Source organism: Pseudonaja textilis, chromosome 9, assembly GCF_049901715.1.
Source record: "Pseudonaja textilis isolate UNSWEBS1 chromosome 9, rPseTex1.2, whole genome shotgun sequence".
Lineage (NCBI taxonomy): Eukaryota > Metazoa > Chordata > Lepidosauria > Squamata > Elapidae > Pseudonaja > Pseudonaja textilis.
Genome location: NC_141998.1, coordinates 261,573 through 279,753, shown reverse-complemented (window position 1 = coordinate 279,753; position 18,181 = coordinate 261,573). Strand labels below are relative to the sequence as shown.

Genomic DNA, 18,181 nt, shown 5'->3' with positions numbered 1-18,181 from the left:
GCACTTGAGGCGTCACGTGCTGGCCACACCCACGCCCAATTTAGCAAAGGCGAGAAAAGACCTGATATGTCACAGGAGGCTGCTGTGACGACATGAGTTTGACACCCCTGTTCTGGAGCTATTCTCTCCCCTCCCCAGGAAGCTCCCCCCTGTGATGGGGGGGGCATGGAAGGCCCCCTTTTCACATCTACAGGCACAGTTGCTGCTGCTGCGGATCCTGCCCTGCCAACGGCTCAGGTTCCCTTCCAAATGACTCCCTTCCACTATTCATGGAGCTAGAAATGGGATTTCCTTTTGGAAAAATCCCACTCCAGAGGCTCTCCTCCTCCTCCTCCTCCTCCTCCTCCTCCTCCTCCTCCTCCTCCAATGGAACGGCCATAATTATGACTCAACGGAATGAGGGCTCTCTCTCTCCTTTCAAAAGCAGCCGCAAGCGGAGACTCCCCATCATTCTGCATGTGTGTTGGTTGCATTTTGGCATCAACTAATATCTAAGGCTGAACATAACCATGGAAACCGAGACTGGCTTTTTCTAAGGCACAGGGAGCGCCGGCAGCTGGAACCTATCGCGGAAAAGACATGTGCAAGACCAGCCCTTCGTTGAGGGTGATGTGACAAGGGAGAGGCTCAGTGGTCCTTTCTGCAGGCAAGGCAGGAAAGGAAGCGGTGGAGGCCAAAGAGGAAGGCTGACCAGACAGCCATGGCCCTCACGGGCAGGGACTGGGCAACAGGGAGAAGGCGGCCCAGGTAGCTTGGAGGTGGTGAAATTAGCTCCCCCCCCCCCCCCAGTTTTACACTCCAACAGACGAGCTCTGGGGGGAGAAGGGGGGGCAGAAAGAGGAGACACAAATCACCTGGATCTCCCCTTAAGAGATCTGCTGCAGATCCCCGCCTACCTTTAATTGCAGCCTATGCTTCTGTAGTTCTCCTCGTGGCACTATAAGTGCTCAGCTGTGCAGCACGATGCTCCTTTCCCTTAGACACCCTGGCCAAGCTATGGGAAAGCTTTGAGAGACCCCAGTACAAAAGGGAGGCCTCTGCGAGGAAGGAAGGGCTCCTCGGGGATGGAGGATGGGCCAGCAGCCCTTTGTCTGCCTTCCTAGAGTCTCCTGCTTGAGCAGAGGGTTGGGCTAGAAGATCTCCAGGGACCCTCCACCTCTCTTATTCTGTGGCTCTGGATGAACCTGGGCCACGGAATCAGTTCAGGAAACCGCCATTCCCTTAAGGCTGGGTCGCCTCTTGCCTGACCCAGGCCGCCTGCCCTCCCTGTCCCAGGAGCCTCCAACGAGGCGTCCCCTCCGCGTGACGGGAGCTGTGGGCGAAGGCGCCCGCGGAGTCGGGGCTTCCCCCGAACCCCACAGCTAGGCTGCCCCACTGGGATCGCGCGCCCCGAAACTCCGGCTGCCCGGCTCTGCCGGAGCCGCTTCCAGCTGGGCAAAAGTTCTCGGCTTTGAGGGCGGCGGCCACTTGCGACGGTTCAGAGGAGAGCGAGAAACGCCGCCGTCCCGTCCCCGCCACCCCCCGCCCCGATTCGGCTTCCTCCGGCAAATGGGACCGAGAAGCCGCGCCTCCCTCGGCCTCTGCGCCTCCACCGACGCTCCTGCCGGGGCCCAGGAAGCCGCCGCCGCCGCCTCCGGAGAAGCCGAGGCCCCCTTCTCCCCCCGCCCCGCAGGATGACAATGCCGTCCTGGAAACCAGCCGCCGCCGGAGCCGGGGAGCCGAGCTCACAGCCGCCGGCCCAGCCGCCCCTCGCGCATCCCGGGCGGCTTCCGAGCCAACCGCTCGGGATGCGCATCTCCCTGAGGGAGCCTCCCCCCGCTGGCCTGGCAGGGGAGAGTCCAGAGACAAAAGGAGGGAGGGAGGGAGGGGCGGGCGGGGGCTGGGCCTGGTCTGGGGGCTTCAGCCCCTTTGCCCGGAAAAGAGCCGCTCGGCTGCCGAGCCCGGGTCGGGCGGAGCCGCTGCCCGAGAAGCTGCAGCCCCCCCGAGATCTCCGAAGGCCCCCACGAGGCGCCTCTGCCTCCGGCCAAGCCGGGGCGGGCGCGGGTGGGCAGCGGGCGGAAGGCGGCCGGCTCTCGGTCGGCTTCGCGCTTGGTCGCGGGGGGCGCTTCCTACCCTCTGCAGAGCCGTTTGGGGAGAGCCGCCCCCACCCGCTTCTGCCGGCAAAGGGGCTTCAGGCCCCAACCTCCCCCGCCGCCTCGGCAACCTACCGCACATTTGCCAGGAGGCCGCTGCGAAAGGGCGAGGGTGCGGCGGGCGCGTGGGCCGCCCTCGCAGGTGCAGCCGTCCCAGGCAGCGAGCGGGCCGAGGCGAGCCTCACAGCATCCCGCGCCCGGCTCCGCCTCACCTCGCCGCCGCAGCCGCCGCCTCCCCTCGCCCGGCGCTCCTCTCCCGCGCCGCAGAAAGCCGCCGCCGCCACCTGCACCCGGCTCGGGGCCGCGAGGCCGGCGACGACAAAAGGGCGCCTCCCCGAGCGCCCCCCGGCGGCAGACGGGCCCAACAGCAGGCGGCGCGGCGCCCCGCCCGACCCCGCCACGCCCGCCGCCGCCGCTGCGCCGCCGGCCCGAGCCGGGCTCTCCGGCCGCCGCAGGGTCGGGCCGCAACGCCAACAGCCCCGGGGACCCCGCGCGGCCGGCCGAGCGAGCCAAGAGGGGCGTCTTGGGGTCACCTGCGGAGGCAGGCCAACCCCCCGCCCTCACCGGCTGTGGTCCGCCGGAGCCCCGCCCGCCGCACCTGCTCGGCCTGCGGCTCCCGGCGGGGTGGCGTCCAGGCCGGGCGGCGCGGCCGCGCGTTCGGAGCCCGAGGCGTCTCGGGGCTTCTCCGGCCGGCGCTGGGCGCTGCGGAGGTGGCGGGGCCGAGGCCGCCGCCCGGAGAGCGCCCGCTGCTTTCCCTCGCCAGGGCCGGGCGGTGGCGCGTTGCCCTGCGCCGCGTGGCCCCCGCCTGGCAGGGCGCTTCTCGGCACGAGGCAGCCGGGTTGCCCAAGGAGCCCGGCCGGCCAGGCGAGGGGAAGGCAGCGAGGGCCCTGCCGGGCTGGGGCGGAAAACCCGCTTGGCAAGGGGCCGGGAAAGCCTGCGGGCGGAGGACCAAGCGCGCTGCACAGGTGTCCGGCTGGGGCTCTGCGCGCCTCTGCGGCTGTCCGTTCAAGGGGTCGCGGTTCTCTTTTTAAAATCCCTCCTGTAGCTCATCTGGTTGCGGTTTGTAATCCACACCAGCCTTGGAAATGCCAGATGAATAAAATTTGGAAAGTAACGCAAAATCTCAGCTTAAAAGGAAAAAAAAACTGTATCTCAGCTGAGATTTTTTTTAAAAAATGTCACCTTGTTCGTGTAACAAAAGATAATACATGCATACAAACAGATATTTACAATAAAACTGTTCTTTCCTTTCAGCCTCCCCGTTTTGTTTTGGGGACCATGGAATGGTTTGCCCACATTTTAGAGCGGGGTCTCCAATCTAGCCAACATTAAGACTTGTGGACTTCAACTCCCAGAATTCCTCAGCCAGCTTTACTCCAGAAACGGATCAATTCTGTTCCCTGAATATTTCTTCACTCCTATTATGAGTGAGCAGTTTTAGGCTTCCTTCTACATATATTATTGTTCCCCTTTCAATATTAGCTTTTCCTAATATTTACCTTTTCCTTTTGGTGGTAAAACATTTTTTGAAAATATCACTGTCAGGAAATAAGAATTCATTCAATTTAAAACTTAACGGTTAGTTTAAATAATCGTTTTGAAATCCTGCTCGAATGTGAATCCACTTCACGTCCTTTATTTTCCCTTAGATGGCCAGTAGGTGGCAGTAGCGGCATTTGCCTCAAACGTTTTCCTTCTGATCTGCAGGGCTTCTAGAGCAAGAATGGGCAGGGGGACCTTGGAGGTCTTCTAGTCCAACCTCCTGCTCCGCTTCTCTGGCTTTCCCCTGAGCTCCAGGGGCGACTCGGGGGTCCTCCTAGTCAAGTGGTCCAGAGGTTGCGCCTGCCAGCTCCTCCGTGGCCCTTAGGATAGGTACCATTTAGGTAGCTGTTCAGCAAAATTTATGGTTTACTTTTTAAAAATTTCCAGAAAGGAACCCAGGAGGTAATTCATTTGCAAATTGGAATTTCTAATAATATATTTGCAACATTAAATGCATTTGAGAAGCCAGAGTGCTCTGCCCACACAGGCCCCTCGTGAACCACTCAGAAGCCGGCATCCAGTGGCTTTTCGGGTCTCAGGACCCCGTCCTCCTTTTTGGCCGGCTTTTGTTCTGCATTCCAGGAATCGTCAGCAGCTCAGAAGAACAGGCGGTTTTAGGCTCTCCAGTGTTCAGGTGCAGGTAGACAGCCATCATCTAGTTGGGATTCTTGCATTAAATGCCGCCTTTCCAACTCTACAGTTTTATTATTTGGAGGGCAATAAAACAATTGGAAGTAGCTTTTGAAGCAAGAGGAAGGCATTCTATTCTTCAACCCCATCATCATGTTAGCTTTAAGGCACCCAGCTGGAAACCTAGGGGGTTGTGAGTTCTAGTCCTGCCTTGTTGACTCCGCCTTCCATCCTCCCGAGGTCGGTAAAATAAGGACCAGATTGTTGGAGGAACTAGGCTGGCTCAGCAAACGCTCAGAGACTGCTGTGAAACACCGTGAAGTCGAAGTGCTGCTGTGGTTGCCTTGGGCACGAAAGCCAACTGGCCGACTCTGAGCCAGTCACCCTTCCCCACTAGTCTGACCAGCCTCACAGGGTTGTGTGGAGGGAAGTGGGAGGTGGGAGGAGGATCAGGGCAGGCAGGGTCTTTGCCGCCTTTCCCCGTTGCTCATGAGAGGCTCCCCCGGGGAGCCTGACCCTGGCAGAAAATGGGTTTACTGCGTTCAGCGTGGCAGCTCTAATGACTGACTTGCTGCCAACTGTGGGGTCCTAATTAGGGGAAGCTTAAATGTTTGGCTAAACATTGTTGCCTCCCCAAAATTTAACCAGCCAGTGAACACAAGAGGGAAGCCGAAGTGGGGATTTTTTAAAGTCCATGAACTTCTTGATAGGAGGAAATGAACTTGCAGGTATTTCTGCAAACTGAAGGATTTTCCAGCCTCAGTGAATTTTTTTTCCAGTGATTCTACACCTACAAAACAAGAATACTAGTGTGGCTCTTTTATTAACTTTTAAACCCAAGAAGTGCTGATGAAGAAGAGGATATTCAAAAGTGCTCCGTGTGATGAAAAGATCTTCTGTTGATTCATAAATGGGTCTCTGAAAGACAATTTATATATACGGGTTAATCTTTGGATATGGCTAGCTATCATCAAAAAAAAATCTGGCAGCTTTATAGAGCAAAAATAATAAATAAAACATATATACACAATAGGTATAAACAGAAGAAAATATGAAGTAAAGTAAATAGTTTTATTCTATCTATAAAGGTGGGATCATACAAGTAGCAACACAGATTTTTTTTAAAATCACATGAAAATTGTCAAAGAACAAATTGTTTAAATTTGTTCTTTAAAAGCCTTGAATAGATTAAAAATTGCCAAAAGAATCTACAAGGCAAAGGGGAATTTTCTCTACAGCCGTTCTTGGCATCGTTAAGAGGGGAAGGCAAATAGCACAGCTGAGTCACAATGCCCTTATTCTAATCTCCTGAGAGCACACGTGGCCATGGTATCCCAAGAAGGATACGGAAGAGCTCAGAATGGTGCAAAAAGGAACAACCAAATCACTGGTGGGTAGGTGGGTGGGTGTGCGTGCGTGCGTGCGGACAGCTGGCCTTAAAAGAAAGCCTACCGCACTGGGACAGGCATAAGACAGGCATTCACAATCATGTCCGTCAAGAGACCACAAAGGCCGAAAGAAGCTCTCCTCCTTTTCTCCCTTCTTCCCTTTCTCATAACCTGAGATCTCCGGGTCACCCTAAAACTAAGTGCAAGGCGATTCAGAGGGAAACACTTTCACACAGGGTGGCTGTGGGGATTGTGGGCCCAGGGAGGGTTGTAGGCAGGGAGGCTCTCCAAGGCAAAGGAGGTGGACGGAGGGATTCTCTGCAGGGCCAGAGGGTGGGACAGGTGACAGGGGGAGGTATCCAAACTCAAAATAAGGAGAGGCTTCCAGACTCCCTCGCTGGGCTTTCTTAGTAGGTGGCAGGCAGCCTTTGGTCTGGTCTTGGTCTGCCCCCCCAGACCTGGCATTCTATGGGTCATTCCGCCTTTGTGCCAGCAGGTGCAATGACGGCACCGATGTGAGTTGCCCTCTGGTCCCAGGCAGCCGATGGCTGGGAAGTGGCAGGAGGAAGGCTCCGGCCTTGCAATCCAGGCTGGGCGGCTTAACCAAAAACCCGGTTGGCCTCGCCTGCTTAGAAGGCTGGGCCTGGCGAGGCTGGCCTGGGGCCACTGGCAGGGGACACCAGTTCGCCTCTTACAGCTCCGGTTTCGCTTACCAGTATTGGTAAGTTTTGGATCTGCTGACCTCTCTCCTCCCATTCAATCCACTCACGCACACCCCCGGGAGACATCCATGGGAATAAAGGTGTTGGGGAGAGCGAAAACAGCGCCCCATCCCCGCCCTCTCGCCCCTGCCACCTCTGCCCATTGGGCGAAGATCGACTGAGATGCCCTCCCGCCAAAGGTCTCAAAGAGAGGCCAGGAATGCCCTCCGGCTGCCCTCGGTCTCGCCACATCGTGTCCAGTCCTGGACTTGGTTGGGCCTTCCTGCCTGGGCTGGCACGCCTTCTTTCTCCCCAAATATCTGAAATAAGCCTCTGGGGAAGGTTAGCTTGGAAAGCGGCTCTGCTTTGAGTTCTCAGAGCCTGGAGGGTCTCCGAAGGCCCCTCCTCCTCCGCTACAGTCATGACAAATGGGGGGCTTTCTTGCTGCCCTGGTTGGGGGAGGGAACCCATCCCCTCATCTGTAAGACCCCGGGGGGAGCTTTATGTTTCAGGAGAACCAGTTATGTGCCAAGCCACCTCTAAGAGCAGAAATTAAAATGCACCACTAAAATTAATGGAGCAAAACTAAGTTAGTAGTCCTCACGCTCACTTAACAGTTAACAGGCTCTAATCAATGTACAGGAAGCCCCTTTTCCAGAGATGAAACTCTGCTGGACCCTTACCCGTCACTCGCTCTTGTGAAGCTCTGCGATCCCCAAGTAAGCAGCAGGCAGGGCGGTCTCCCCCCAGGGGCCAGCGGGGCCTGGCATCCCCTGATTGGCCCACACCACCTCCAGGCCATTCTTGGTCTTGACGAAACAGCTGGGCCGCTGGGGTGGGACGGGTCCTGGTAGGCACTTCTCGGGGGGCTCCACCTCTGAAGCCGGCCCAGGAGGTGGGCTCTTGGCAGCCTCTTCTCCCTAAGGAAAGCAGGAAGGAGATGGCATGGCTGGAGGGAAGGGGCCAGCAGGTGCTCCCCGGGTGAGGAAAGCCCCGAGGGCCAGCTCCTTTCTCAGGAGCTCAGGACTGATTCAGCCCCCGGCCGGTTGTCCAGCCTGCAGCTCGTTCTCCTGGCTCCCAAGGTCATTCTGGCATACCGTTACGAGAGGGAAGGCCACAGGGCTTTGAGGGCCAGAAGGGAGAGCAGCCGCCAACTAGGCAACAGGCAGAGAAGGGGGGCTTGAGCCCAGGCCAAGACAGAGCGGGAGTCAACACCACAGAAAAGGTCTCCTCCTCTCGTTCCCATGAAGCAAAGGAGGGAGAAGCGCATTCAGATAGCAAGATTCTATGACTGCAGCTTTGGAAGGAAAGTCATCGATTGGCTCCTTAGTCTAGTCTACCTTCAACAGTTGACAAATTCTAAAGCTACAAAACTGATGGTGCCATTTCAGGCTTGGTATGGAAATGCTCTTAGAACATTTCACATGTGGGCACCATTTATTTTGGGAAATGAGGCAGTGGTCCTTCCTGACATCGAAAGCTGTGCAGCCCCAAATGCCACTTCCTCATCTTGGGTGGGCTGTTGATCAGCTCAAGCGTGGTGGAGGGGAAAAGAGACTTCCAGGTGCAGCCCAGTAATCTGATATGGGACAGCATGATGGGGCACTGCATGCCAGGACAATGAGACGCAGGGAGGGCTTCTTCTCTTAGGCCATCACTCTGCCAAACACTGAAGTCTCTCAGCAGACAAAATAACAATAGTGCTGAGGCTTAAGTGCCGCTTCGTAGTGCTTTACGGCCCTCTCTAAGCAGTTTACAGCATCAGCCTATTGCCCCCAACCATCCGGGTCCTCATTTTACCCCCCTCAGAAGGATGGAAAGCTGAGCCGCTCAGAATCGAACTCCTGGAGTGAGCAGCGAGTTAGTCTGCAGTACTGCACTCTAACCACTGGGCCACCAGGGCTCTTAAATACAGTAAAAGTACAGCGACTACTACATTTTTTTATCTAATGTGTATGTATATTAACCCTTGGGGTGTGGCTGCAGTATTATCTTTTATTATTATTTTACTTCCCCTTTTTATTGGCGGTACACTTTAGTATTATTATATTCTGTTGTTTTGCAAATACACTGAGTGCTTCCGTACTGGAGACCAATTCCTTTTGTGTCTAACCACATGTGGCCGCAGTATAAGTATGTTAGAAATGTGTTTAACAATTTTTGCCTTAACTGACATATTCCAGAGGCAACTTTTGGAATGTCACAGGAATTGTGTCCAGTTTTGGGGTGGAAAGTCACACATTCCCAGGGCCTTGGACTGTTCACCTTCCTATAACTCTGTTCTTGGGGGTGGGAGTTGTTGGAGGGCTGGTTGTGCACACTTTCACTCCGATTTTGCTGCTCGATACCATTGTGTCCTCATGCTTATTTCAAGCTTTTAATCAGCATAAAGTGCTCTTTCAGCTACATTTTAAAAAATTAAAAATGCATATATGAAAAAGAGGCTCCATGGTTTGGAACTTGGCAAAAGAGTCCTGGCATATTACCCAGTGCAGGATCAGACATTGAGTTCACAGAATGGTGTTGTCTTAGCAAGACAGCGGTTTCACGCCTACCTCGAGCCCTCCGGTTTCTTTCAGAATCAAGCGCAACAGGCGAATATATTCAGCCGTGGCTTTAAGCATGTCCACTTTACTTGGCTTCCGGTCTTTTGGAATCAACGGGACAATTGATTTCAGTTTGGAGAAACCGCTGTTCAGATTCCTGATCTGCTTAGACAAAAAAGGTGAGGTGAGGTGAATGATCAGAATCAGCTGTAGGCCTTGTGGATGCTTGTCTGTATGAGGAAATAGAAAATTGCACAGGGCAATTTCATTAGAAGGGACAAATAAAACCATGAGCTTAAATAAAATCATGTAGTTTAAAAGGCAGCTTGAATTCCGAGCATTCAATAGCAACTATTCAAAAGTTTTAGAAACATGCCAAACATAGTTGAACAAGATTCTTAAAGATATGTAGTATTGGCTGTCACTCTCAATGCTTTTGTAATGAAGAGTCTCTTTTACATGGTCTCCCCCACAACTATTTCTTTGGTTAGAGGTTTTGGAGACGGTTCACATATCATGCTAAGCCAAATATGCAGTTGGCTTGGTGTTTCACGATCTCCACCACGATGGTAAATAAAAGCGGGTTGTGTGAATCTATCCAATTACATTGTATTAGATAAACCCCAAACAAACCATGATCCAGACCAGGACTGAAAGGGCTACCAGAGGGCGGCATGAAACCCTGGCAATCTTTCATGGCTTTTGTCTCTGGCAAGATGTGACTGCCAGCCTCCTAGTTCAAACCTGATACGACCCGTGTGAATAGCCATGGATGCATTTCCAATGTTTATGCAGTCAACTTTTGAAGCTATTGATAAGAACTCGCTCCAAAAGTGCCAAGAACTGGTTTATTGCTCCTTTCTCAGAAGAACTGGTAAACCCAGCAGTTCCAGAAAAGTCTGGGTTGACCCCAAGCCCCCCAAAGGGTGCCCCACTAGCCGCCGATCTCCCCTTACCACCTCCACCATGACAAATGCCCATTCCTCATGACTGTTGCAGCCTTTAATTAAAATGATTCATAAAATATTCATTGAATGATGTAAAAATAACATTAAACCCATTGTGCATTAACATAAATATTCCCCATGAAAAAACATTATTTTAAAATATTCAAAATGATACAAATTTTATTTTGGGGAAATATGTTCACTATCTGGCAAATAATTTTGATTTGGGGGGGTCCTGGGGGCCTCCAGAGACTCTGGGGCCAACTTCAAGAAAGACTGCTCCAAACCTCCTCTCAGGTCTTGGGAAACCAGAACTTGGGAGAGAACTGGCAGAGGGTCTGGCTTGTGCAAATTCAGTGCCTGTTTTTGGAGGCATCATGAAAAAAATCATTTACGGAGAGACTTTCAGAAGACGCGTAATCTGGGCATTCATGGTGCTTTTTGAAGAGCCCCCTCCCCCCCCATGCAATTACACACGTGGCCCCCTCCCACCATGCAGCTTCAACTGGGCCCACAGTCCCCAGGTGGGCACCAGACTTTGGACAAGACAACTGTAACCCAAGTATGGGGCAAGTATGGGTGAGCAGCCATTTCATTCTTCCTTCAAACACAACAGATTACAGATATGGCTCCTCCCAGGTGTGCAGCCGGCCTTGAACTGGGGTGGGGGGTGGGGGGTGTATTTTTCTTCCCGTGGGAGGAGAGCAGGGGTTTCAAACTCAGCCTTCTCTCCCCTCGGAGACTCCAGGTGGGCACCAAGGATTCTCAGCCAGCTTGCCATCCCAATGCACCTGGGAGAGGCCAGGCTGGGGAGTGCTCAGGGCTGGGACACAGGGCACGCTTGCACCTGCTTTCTGCCTGCCTAGACAAGCCTCAGCCCTCCCAGCCAAGCAGAGACCAGAAACTTCCCGGGAGGAAGGTGGGCCAGGGGAGCCAGTGGGGAGGGCCCCCCCCACCTGCTTACCCTCTCTCGCTCTTTGGCATTAGCTGCCCGTCTCCGGCCCAGGACTTGCTCTCGGTTCTCAGTGGAATAGTAGTAGCCCGATGGCTTCCTCCTCATCCGTGTAATGGGAGCCATGAAAGGCAGGGGCCCAAACTGCTCGCTTAGGACCTCGCCCAGGACTTCAGCTGGAGGGGCCAGGAAGAGCCGAGGCAGCGGCAGTGGCTGCTGCTGAGAGTCCCCACCAGAGCCCTCCTCGGCCATGCCTGCCCCCTGCTGCAGAGCAGAGAGTCATGGGAGCGAGGCACAGGTGGCCAAAGGGCTCCCAGCTGAGGCTGCCTTGCTGCTTCTTAAGGGGAAAGGGGTGGAAGGGGAAGGGAGGGGGCCGGGTGGCCTGCAACCTCCCCACAGAGGCCATTCCCCTCCTGCAGCTCCAGAGCGCCTGGGCTTTAAGGCCTCCCTGGCGCTTGGTTTCACCCCAGAGCCATCATCGCCCAAATGGTGGGAGGCGGGAAATGGGAGCCTGCAGCCCCTCCCTGCACCCACCACAATCAGCCTGGCTGAACTGAAGCCCCCACAGGCCCCTTGCTGGAGGTCAGCAGCTTGGCTAGTGGCTCACCAGGTGTTCAGCCTCTAGCCAGTTAGAGGAGAAAAATAAGTCTGCAGTAAGTTGTGTAGGAAGTTAGCACCCACCCCACTCCTAGAAAAATGGAATATCCTAGGAAATATTAAAAAGGCAGAATATTTCCCCTAAAAAGAGAAGCAGAAACTCACCTCAGAGAGGCAGAAGCTCAGCCCCCCACCCCCCTTTGCTAATGGGCCATTAAGGCCTAGGCCAGAGTATTCTACATAATAAAGGCCTCTACCCATCTCACCACCTGACACCTGGGAAGGTCGCATCAGCCAGCACTCAGGTGAAGCCCTGTGGTCCAGGCAAAGTCTACCAGGTTAGCTAAGACCCCGCCCCTGGGAGTCTGACAGCCAATGGGATGCATTTCTTGCACAGGAACAGGAAACACGAAGGTGAGGCCCAACTGAGGTCGTGCCAGGGTCTCTCCACATCTTGGCGCCCTTCTTCTCTTTTCACCTTGGAGCCTGGTCCTGCTGCCCACCATTAAACCACCTTTCCAAACAGCCTCCATGTTTCCAGTGTCTTTCCCCCCACTTGGAACTGGACCCAGAAGGATCGTTCTTCCCACAGTAGAAAGCAAGGAAAGTCAGAAAAGTCAAGATGGCGACCACAAGGGACCAGCTGACAGTGTTTGGACCAGAACCCCCAGCCCGCCGGGGCGTTTTGTGTCCCATCAAAGCTGCTGGGTGGCCCAGTGTTCATGCTGCTCCTTCCCCACAGGTGGGTTTTCTCTCTCTGGAAGACCTCACAGGGGTGGTTTTATTCCTAAAGGAAGGGAGGTGGAAACTTTCCCTTGAAGCCAGCAGGAGGGCAGAGGGTGGGTGGTCAGCGGCAAGGCCCCACCGGCGGGAGGGCTCAGGGGCCCGCTTGGCAAGGGGCAGTTGGGCTGCCCCAGCCCCACCACAGGCCGGGGCCCAGCCCCTCCCTCTTGCCAGGGTGGCTGCTGTAGGGAGCAGATTCTTCCCCCCTTGGGAGAAGGCAGGACGGAGAAGGATGAAGGGGGGGGGGCTGCCAAGAATCTACCCATGGTGAGGAAGAGGAGGCTCTTGAGCCCCCTGAGCCCCCTGGCTCTGCCTGCGGCTGCCCAAGGTCCAGCTGTAGCTGGTTTGGCCTGTGGGCGCCATGGTGGGGAGGGGAGGCTTGCAAGCCCCCCCGCTTCTCTGGCAACCAGCAACTGGAGGAGGCTGCTTTCACCCTTCGCCCTGACCTGCCACCCAGAATCAGTCCGGTGATTTGGCAGGTGGGGCAACCATGGATGGGCCTCCAGGGACAATGTGGGGCAAGACTGAATGGGGCCCTCTCTCTCTGGCCAATGGCTGCACAGTCTGCTTTTCCGTGGGCAGGGCTCTCCCCCGAGGCCCCCGCCTGCTCTCCCTGGTTTTGTTCAGCCCCCCCACCCCACCCCCGGCCTTCCTTCCTTAACATGACTTGGGATTTTCCTCAACCCAGAAAAGCGGGAATCTCCCTAGCAGATCCTCAACTGCCCCCCAGGCAAAGAGACCTCCAGCTCCACATGGGAGGCTGAAATGCGGGTGGGGCTGATTGGTGGCTCTGTGTATTTTGTATTTTCCTCTGGAAAAGCCCAACTTGAGCTGCTGCTCTGAGGGTGGGGGGAAGTGGAGTTTGCTAACCAGGCAATAAACATGGTTTGGTTTAGCGTGTTGTAGGAGCCCAGCAAGTCCTCCATCCTGGAAGGGCAGGAAATCCAGCTGGGGCAGAAGGAGAGGCGCCCCAGGGAATTTGATGGGCTGAATGCAGCATGGTAGGTTCAATAAACCATGTTTAGGAAACCACAATTTAATGTGTGTGAAACAGGTGCCAGCGTAATTCCTGGAGGGCAAATGTTTTACATCGGTTAAAAAGTAGCATCTTTGACAGTAAATGTTAACTTTTCCTGCTTATCCAGTTCTGTAGTGACTCTGTCTTGACATTTCTTTACTTGGGAAACGTAGTTTCCCCCTTGACTTTTCAAGAAAGCGAATCGACCCTTGGGCCCAAGGCTCTCTCTCTCCGGCGGCCCCATATTTGCAGCCCCAAGCTAGCCAGCTCGATCCTTCAGGAAGCTCCTCAGCAGGAAAGGAAGACGTGCCCTCCTGACCCATTTATGGCTGACCCTCTTCATGTGTCGACACAGAATAACCAAGTTGGAAGGGCCCTTGGAGGTCTTCTAGTCCAACCCCTGCTCAATCAGGAGACCGTACCATTCTGTGCAAACGGCTGTCCAATCCCTTCTTAAAAGCCAGTCGGGGCAGAGCACCTACCCCGTCCTCTGGGGGGAAGCCATTCCACTGACCAAGTGTTTCACAGCTCTAGGTCCAGCCCCGTGGAAGATGGAGGCCAAAATGAGAAAGGGTCAGATACGATACAGGTGGTTCCTGGGTATAAATTATGGCTCCTTATTGATAATTTATTTGATTGCCTTTTGAGAGCTTAGTGGATGTTGTCTCCTTAACAGCAAACCCCACAGGGCAGGTTGGACTCAAGAGTCATCCAGGGAGTTTTCATGGCTGAATCTGAACCCAGATCTCTTTGATTCAGGACCAACACCTCAAACCTTGCATTACATTGCAATACAACAATTATTTCGGGCATCCTCCCACTGCATCTGCCCCTTGAGTCACAGCTGGGGTTTCTCAAGTGAAGGCTTTTATTTCGCCAACTTATTGAGTGGAGTTGACTTAAAAGAACAAAAGGCATGTCAGTGAAAGCAGCAAAAACTCCCCAGTCACCCTGTGGGTTCGTCTTCCTCTCTGGCTTAAAAAGGGAGGAGAGGAGAGATGTATTTGCTTCCTTTAAGAAACAAGATGTCAAATATTTCCCAATATTTGGGTTTCTACAGTACATTGAATTCTGATTTTTTTAAAAAGTCACATTAGGTTTCTGCAACATATTTTTACTTACTGTTTGGTTATGGAAAATTGAACAAGTATTTTATAAATACCCCTTATGAACATTTTGTTGAAAATGGAAACAATTGCTGATTTATGGATTTGCTGATTAAAAAGGGTTGAATATAGGAAAGAAAAAGGAAATTAAGTGTAATTTTTAAGAAGACTGAAACACAAGTTTAACTTTTTTCTATCAATATAACTTTTCCACTTTTATCTTTTCCTTACTTTGTATTTCACATTTATCTTTTACCTATATGAACATTTTTAATAAAAATATATTAACAGAATAGAATGGGAGCCTCTCCCCTTCAGCTTGATATGTTGTGTTGGACAAAATGCTTCAGTTGCTGGGATCGTAAAGAGTTGGAAATAAATAGTTGGACCTAGAAAGAAAGTTCCATAACTTTATTTTCATATTCTTCAATAACAGCAGTAAAATGCCTACAAAATTAAGACATTATATACCTATTTACACTATGAATATTCTAGGCAAGGGAATAAAAAACGAGACCCCAACTATAACCCCGGTGGCTATAGCTCCATTGAAGTGTCTTCTCCTTCTAAGCTGCTTTCTTTTCTTCTGCAGCAGCTGGTGCAGGCCCTCCAGCCGGAGCAGCAGACCCTCCCGAGGAAACCACTACAGCCCCACCAGCTGGCATGCTAGCAAGCTTGCTGTTTCCTTGGGTGATGACATCTTCAATATTTTTCCCATTTAACTCACTAATGACCTTATTCACACGTTCATCCTCTGTCTCCGTGCCTACACTATCAAGAATTTTCTTCAAATCTTTTGAGTTTGGAGATTCGTTGCCACCCAGGACGGCAAGAAGGAAAGCTGCAAGGTAAGGCATTTTCCCTGCGTTGTTCGCGCAGAGGCCTCAGACCGCGAGCTCCTTAACACGGCGACAGCCAAAACAACAAAAAGCAGAAATTGAGTCCATTTTCTGAAGTGTTGGCTCTTCCTCCTACCTTGGTTTCATCTGCATTTCTGAAGAGGTCCCTTTCTATCTCCGCATCGTGAGGGGAAGAGGAGCATGTTTGCTGTGTAGGCTGCCAGAATGCATTGAGTTTCCTTCGATCCTAGTGAAATCTAACGGTTAATTCTTCCTGGGAAGGTTTCTGGCTGAAATCGCTTTGCACCCCATGGACAACTCAGGTTTATCCTCTGACTTTCAGGCCCGTTTTGCAGGTTCCACTGCAGGGAGTCGCCTTTCAACTCCGACCTTCCCCCCCATTTTTCCTACCAGATGGAGGCATCGGGAACCCCACCTTCTCTCTGTCCCTTCGGGGGTCCCCTCTGTGCCATTTGTGATCCTGCAGGACCAGGCAGGGCCTAAAAAAGAGCCCAGAGATAGGAGACTCCCGGTTTCTTTCCCGCCGGCTGGGGGCTCGTTGTGGTGTGCTTGGTTGTTGTGCGTGATTGTTCAATGACACCTGTGCCTGTCCCATCCTCGTGATTATATGCACTACTGATAGGAAGTACGGTAAGCCACAGACCCACAACTGAGGGGGTGGATACAGAATAGAATACAGAGCAATAGAGTTGGAAGGGGCTTCAGAGGTCTTCTAGTCCAACCCCCTGCTCATTTCAGACAAGTGGCCATCCAGGCTCTTCCGGAAAACCTCCAGTGATGAAGCACCCACAACTTCTGGAGGAAAGCCCTTCCACTGGGTAACTGGAGGAGGTAAAAAGTAAAATAATGCTGATAGATCTGTAGTTTGAAAGTGCAAACGAACAAGAGAGGAACAGCATCCATAGCATCATCGCCCAACCCATCTCTCGTCCTCTTTTCTTCAGGATCTCACATCAAAATGGAAATAGTTTGAAGTTCTGGGAAGAGAAGAGTGAAGCAGGGAGAAGACGATCCTCGAGTGTCTGAAAGGGTGACAGAAACAGGAAAGCCGCCCTGTCTTCTTTCTTGTTCCAGAGAGGAGCACGTGGAGGAGCGGATTTCAGTTAGTGGAACTGGGAGTCCTGGGCACGGAAGCCCTTCCCAACAGCTCCAGATATTTGAATCTGGATCTCTGCATGGCATAGCAGGGGAAACCCGAGGACCAAAATAATTCTGTATTTTAGACATCCCAAGACTTTCCATTTTGTTTCGGCAAAAGAGCGATAACGGATGAAGTTGCCAATGTAAGAACCGGCTGTGCTTAGGCGGACAATTGTGTTGCATGCTCCTTGACTCTCTCAAGGCTGGGAAAAGAACACAGACCACGTGGAAGAAAGTGACACAGAATGTAAACCTGAGGCTAGGCATGTGAGGATAAGCTTGATTTCTGGGTTCTGCAGCTGGCAGATTTTCTGCATATCAAAGATCGGCTGACTTAAAAGAAAAGGAAAAGAAAAGAAAGGAGGGACTAAGAGGGCCAGGGAGCTTTCAGCTTCCTCTTTTCAAAAGGAATGCTGGAGCCAATTGTGGGGTTCAGTGAATCCTAGGACTGGAGGGCAATCCAGGTGTAACCTCGTCAAGAGGCAGCTGTGTGTCTCCTTCAGGCCTCCAGAGAGGGAGAGCGCACAACTTCCAAGGGAGACCATTCGGTTGGGGGTCAGGCTTTTCCGTCAGGACGTTTTCCCTACAGAGTATTGGAATGACATTTTATTCCTGTTCCTTCTAGTGCTGGTATCTGTGGGCTTGGAAAAGAATTCTTACCCTTTTCCTGGCAGCTTCCCTTGAAGTGCCTGGACCTGCTATCGTCTCTCTCCTCCGTCCCCTTTTCTCTGGAGAGCTCTGGGAGGAAGAGGAGAATTCTAGCAGCAGAAATAGTCTAGCATTCTTGGTCAAAGTGTGAACTGGCCAGCCAAGGGCTGGATTTCAACTAAACTATTGCGTTCCTCACCCTTAAGCATGCAAGGAACTTTCTAGCCAATTTATCAGCAGCAGGAAAGGGAGAGCGAAACCAGAATCCACTTCTGGCCTGCTTTGGGTTCCTTGACAAGGCTACCAGTAGATGGGAGGCTCAAGCATGACGGGGTCAAAAGGGAAACCTCTAAAGACACAACCAGCTATGCCGGCACTACTACGTGAAGAATACCAGTGATGGGGGGAGGGTGTTGCCTGCTGCTGATTCAGAAAGTTTGAGAAACATTTGGATCCCAAAATAAAGGATTTTCATGCTTCCCCTGGCAATTCTGTCTTTCCTCTTCGGAGCAGGCCACCCAATTCTGGGGGTTCCCAGCAGCCACAACAATCAGGCTTTCCGCTGCTCCAGCAGTGCGGCCTCTTCCTGCTCCTCAGTGGCTGGACACCCTCTCGGGGGCAGGAGAGGCTTCCAGCCGGTGGAGCCGCTGCTCTAGGTGTGCCTCCAGCTGCCTTGGGGCCCCGGAGTGGGTCCTTGGGGAAGGTGCAGCCCATCCTCTTGCCTGGCCCCGCCTGCGTTCAGGGAGGTCATGTCAGGGCAGCGCCTTCCTTCCTTCCCGCACTCTTCGGCCCCATCCTCTAATCTCATTCGATTGGAATTAATGCGACGGTGCAGGTGCAGAGCCTCTGCTCTCCTTTAAACCGCTTTTCTTCCCCCGCTCATTCCACGGAAGCCAAGGCAGCCCCTCCCTGAGGCGTGTGCTTCGGGTCACGTCCCTCCTCAGAGAGGCCGGGTGGGGCACCGCCTCAGCCAGTGGGGTGGGGGGAGGGGTGTGTGTGTGTGGGGGGGGTCCTGTTCCCTCCTGCCCCTTTCCTGCTTCTTCTCGGCTGTTGCACCCCTTCCCACCTGCTCCACCCTCAACTTGGAATCAGGTTTATTCAAACAATGGCCGGCCCAAAGGGGTCCAGGTTCTTCCGTGCCCAGGGCCAGGCGCTCCTGCCTCACCGGGCCCGGAACGGATGATCTGCTTT

At 53.2% G+C, this 18,181-nt stretch overlaps 2 protein-coding genes across 4 annotated transcripts in view; both read right to left on the bottom strand.

Moving 5' to 3' along the window:
* ADD2 (adducin 2) overlaps positions 1-2,457 on the bottom strand; it is a 35,455-nt gene extending 32,998 nt beyond the window's left edge. Inside the window, exon 1 of one of the 3 annotated variants that reach the window (XM_026715131.2) lies at positions 2,208-2,457. The gene's annotated coding sequence lies outside the window, so the exon portion shown is untranslated. The remainder of the gene's footprint in view (positions 1-2,207) is intronic. The other 2 variants (XM_087938785.1, XM_087938784.1) reach the window with 2 other exon arrangements.
* A 2,649-nt stretch (positions 2,458-5,106) lies between these two features.
* FIGLA (folliculogenesis specific bHLH transcription factor) lies at positions 5,107-11,090 on the bottom strand. Its single transcript, XM_026715154.2, has 4 exons — positions 10,851-11,090; positions 8,949-9,101; positions 7,077-7,313; positions 5,107-5,222 (listed from the first exon to the last, which is right to left on the bottom strand). Exons 1-3 carry the CDS (start codon positions 11,088-11,090, stop codon positions 7,080-7,082), a joined length of 627 nt encoding a protein of 208 aa, XP_026570939.1. The 3' UTR covers positions 5,107-5,222; positions 7,077-7,079.
* Positions 11,091-18,181: the final 7,091 nt, after the last annotated feature.

What these genes read in the sequence shown, in the direction of transcription:
- FIGLA (XM_026715154.2), bottom strand. Translation starts at nt 11,090, where the DNA reads ATGGCCGAGGAGGGCTCTGGTGGGGACTCTCAGCAGCAGCCACTGCCG. An exon ending in ATGCCAAAGAGCGAGAGAGG is followed by an intron (nt 9,102 to 10,850) that starts GTAAGCAGGTGG and finishes TTGTCTAAGCAG; the next exon opens with ATCAGGAATCTGAACAGCGG. An exon ending in AAGAAACCGGAGGGCTCGAG is followed by an intron (nt 7,314 to 8,948) that starts GTAGGCGTGAAA and finishes TGCTTTCCTTAG; the next exon opens with GGAGAAGAGGCTGCCAAGAG.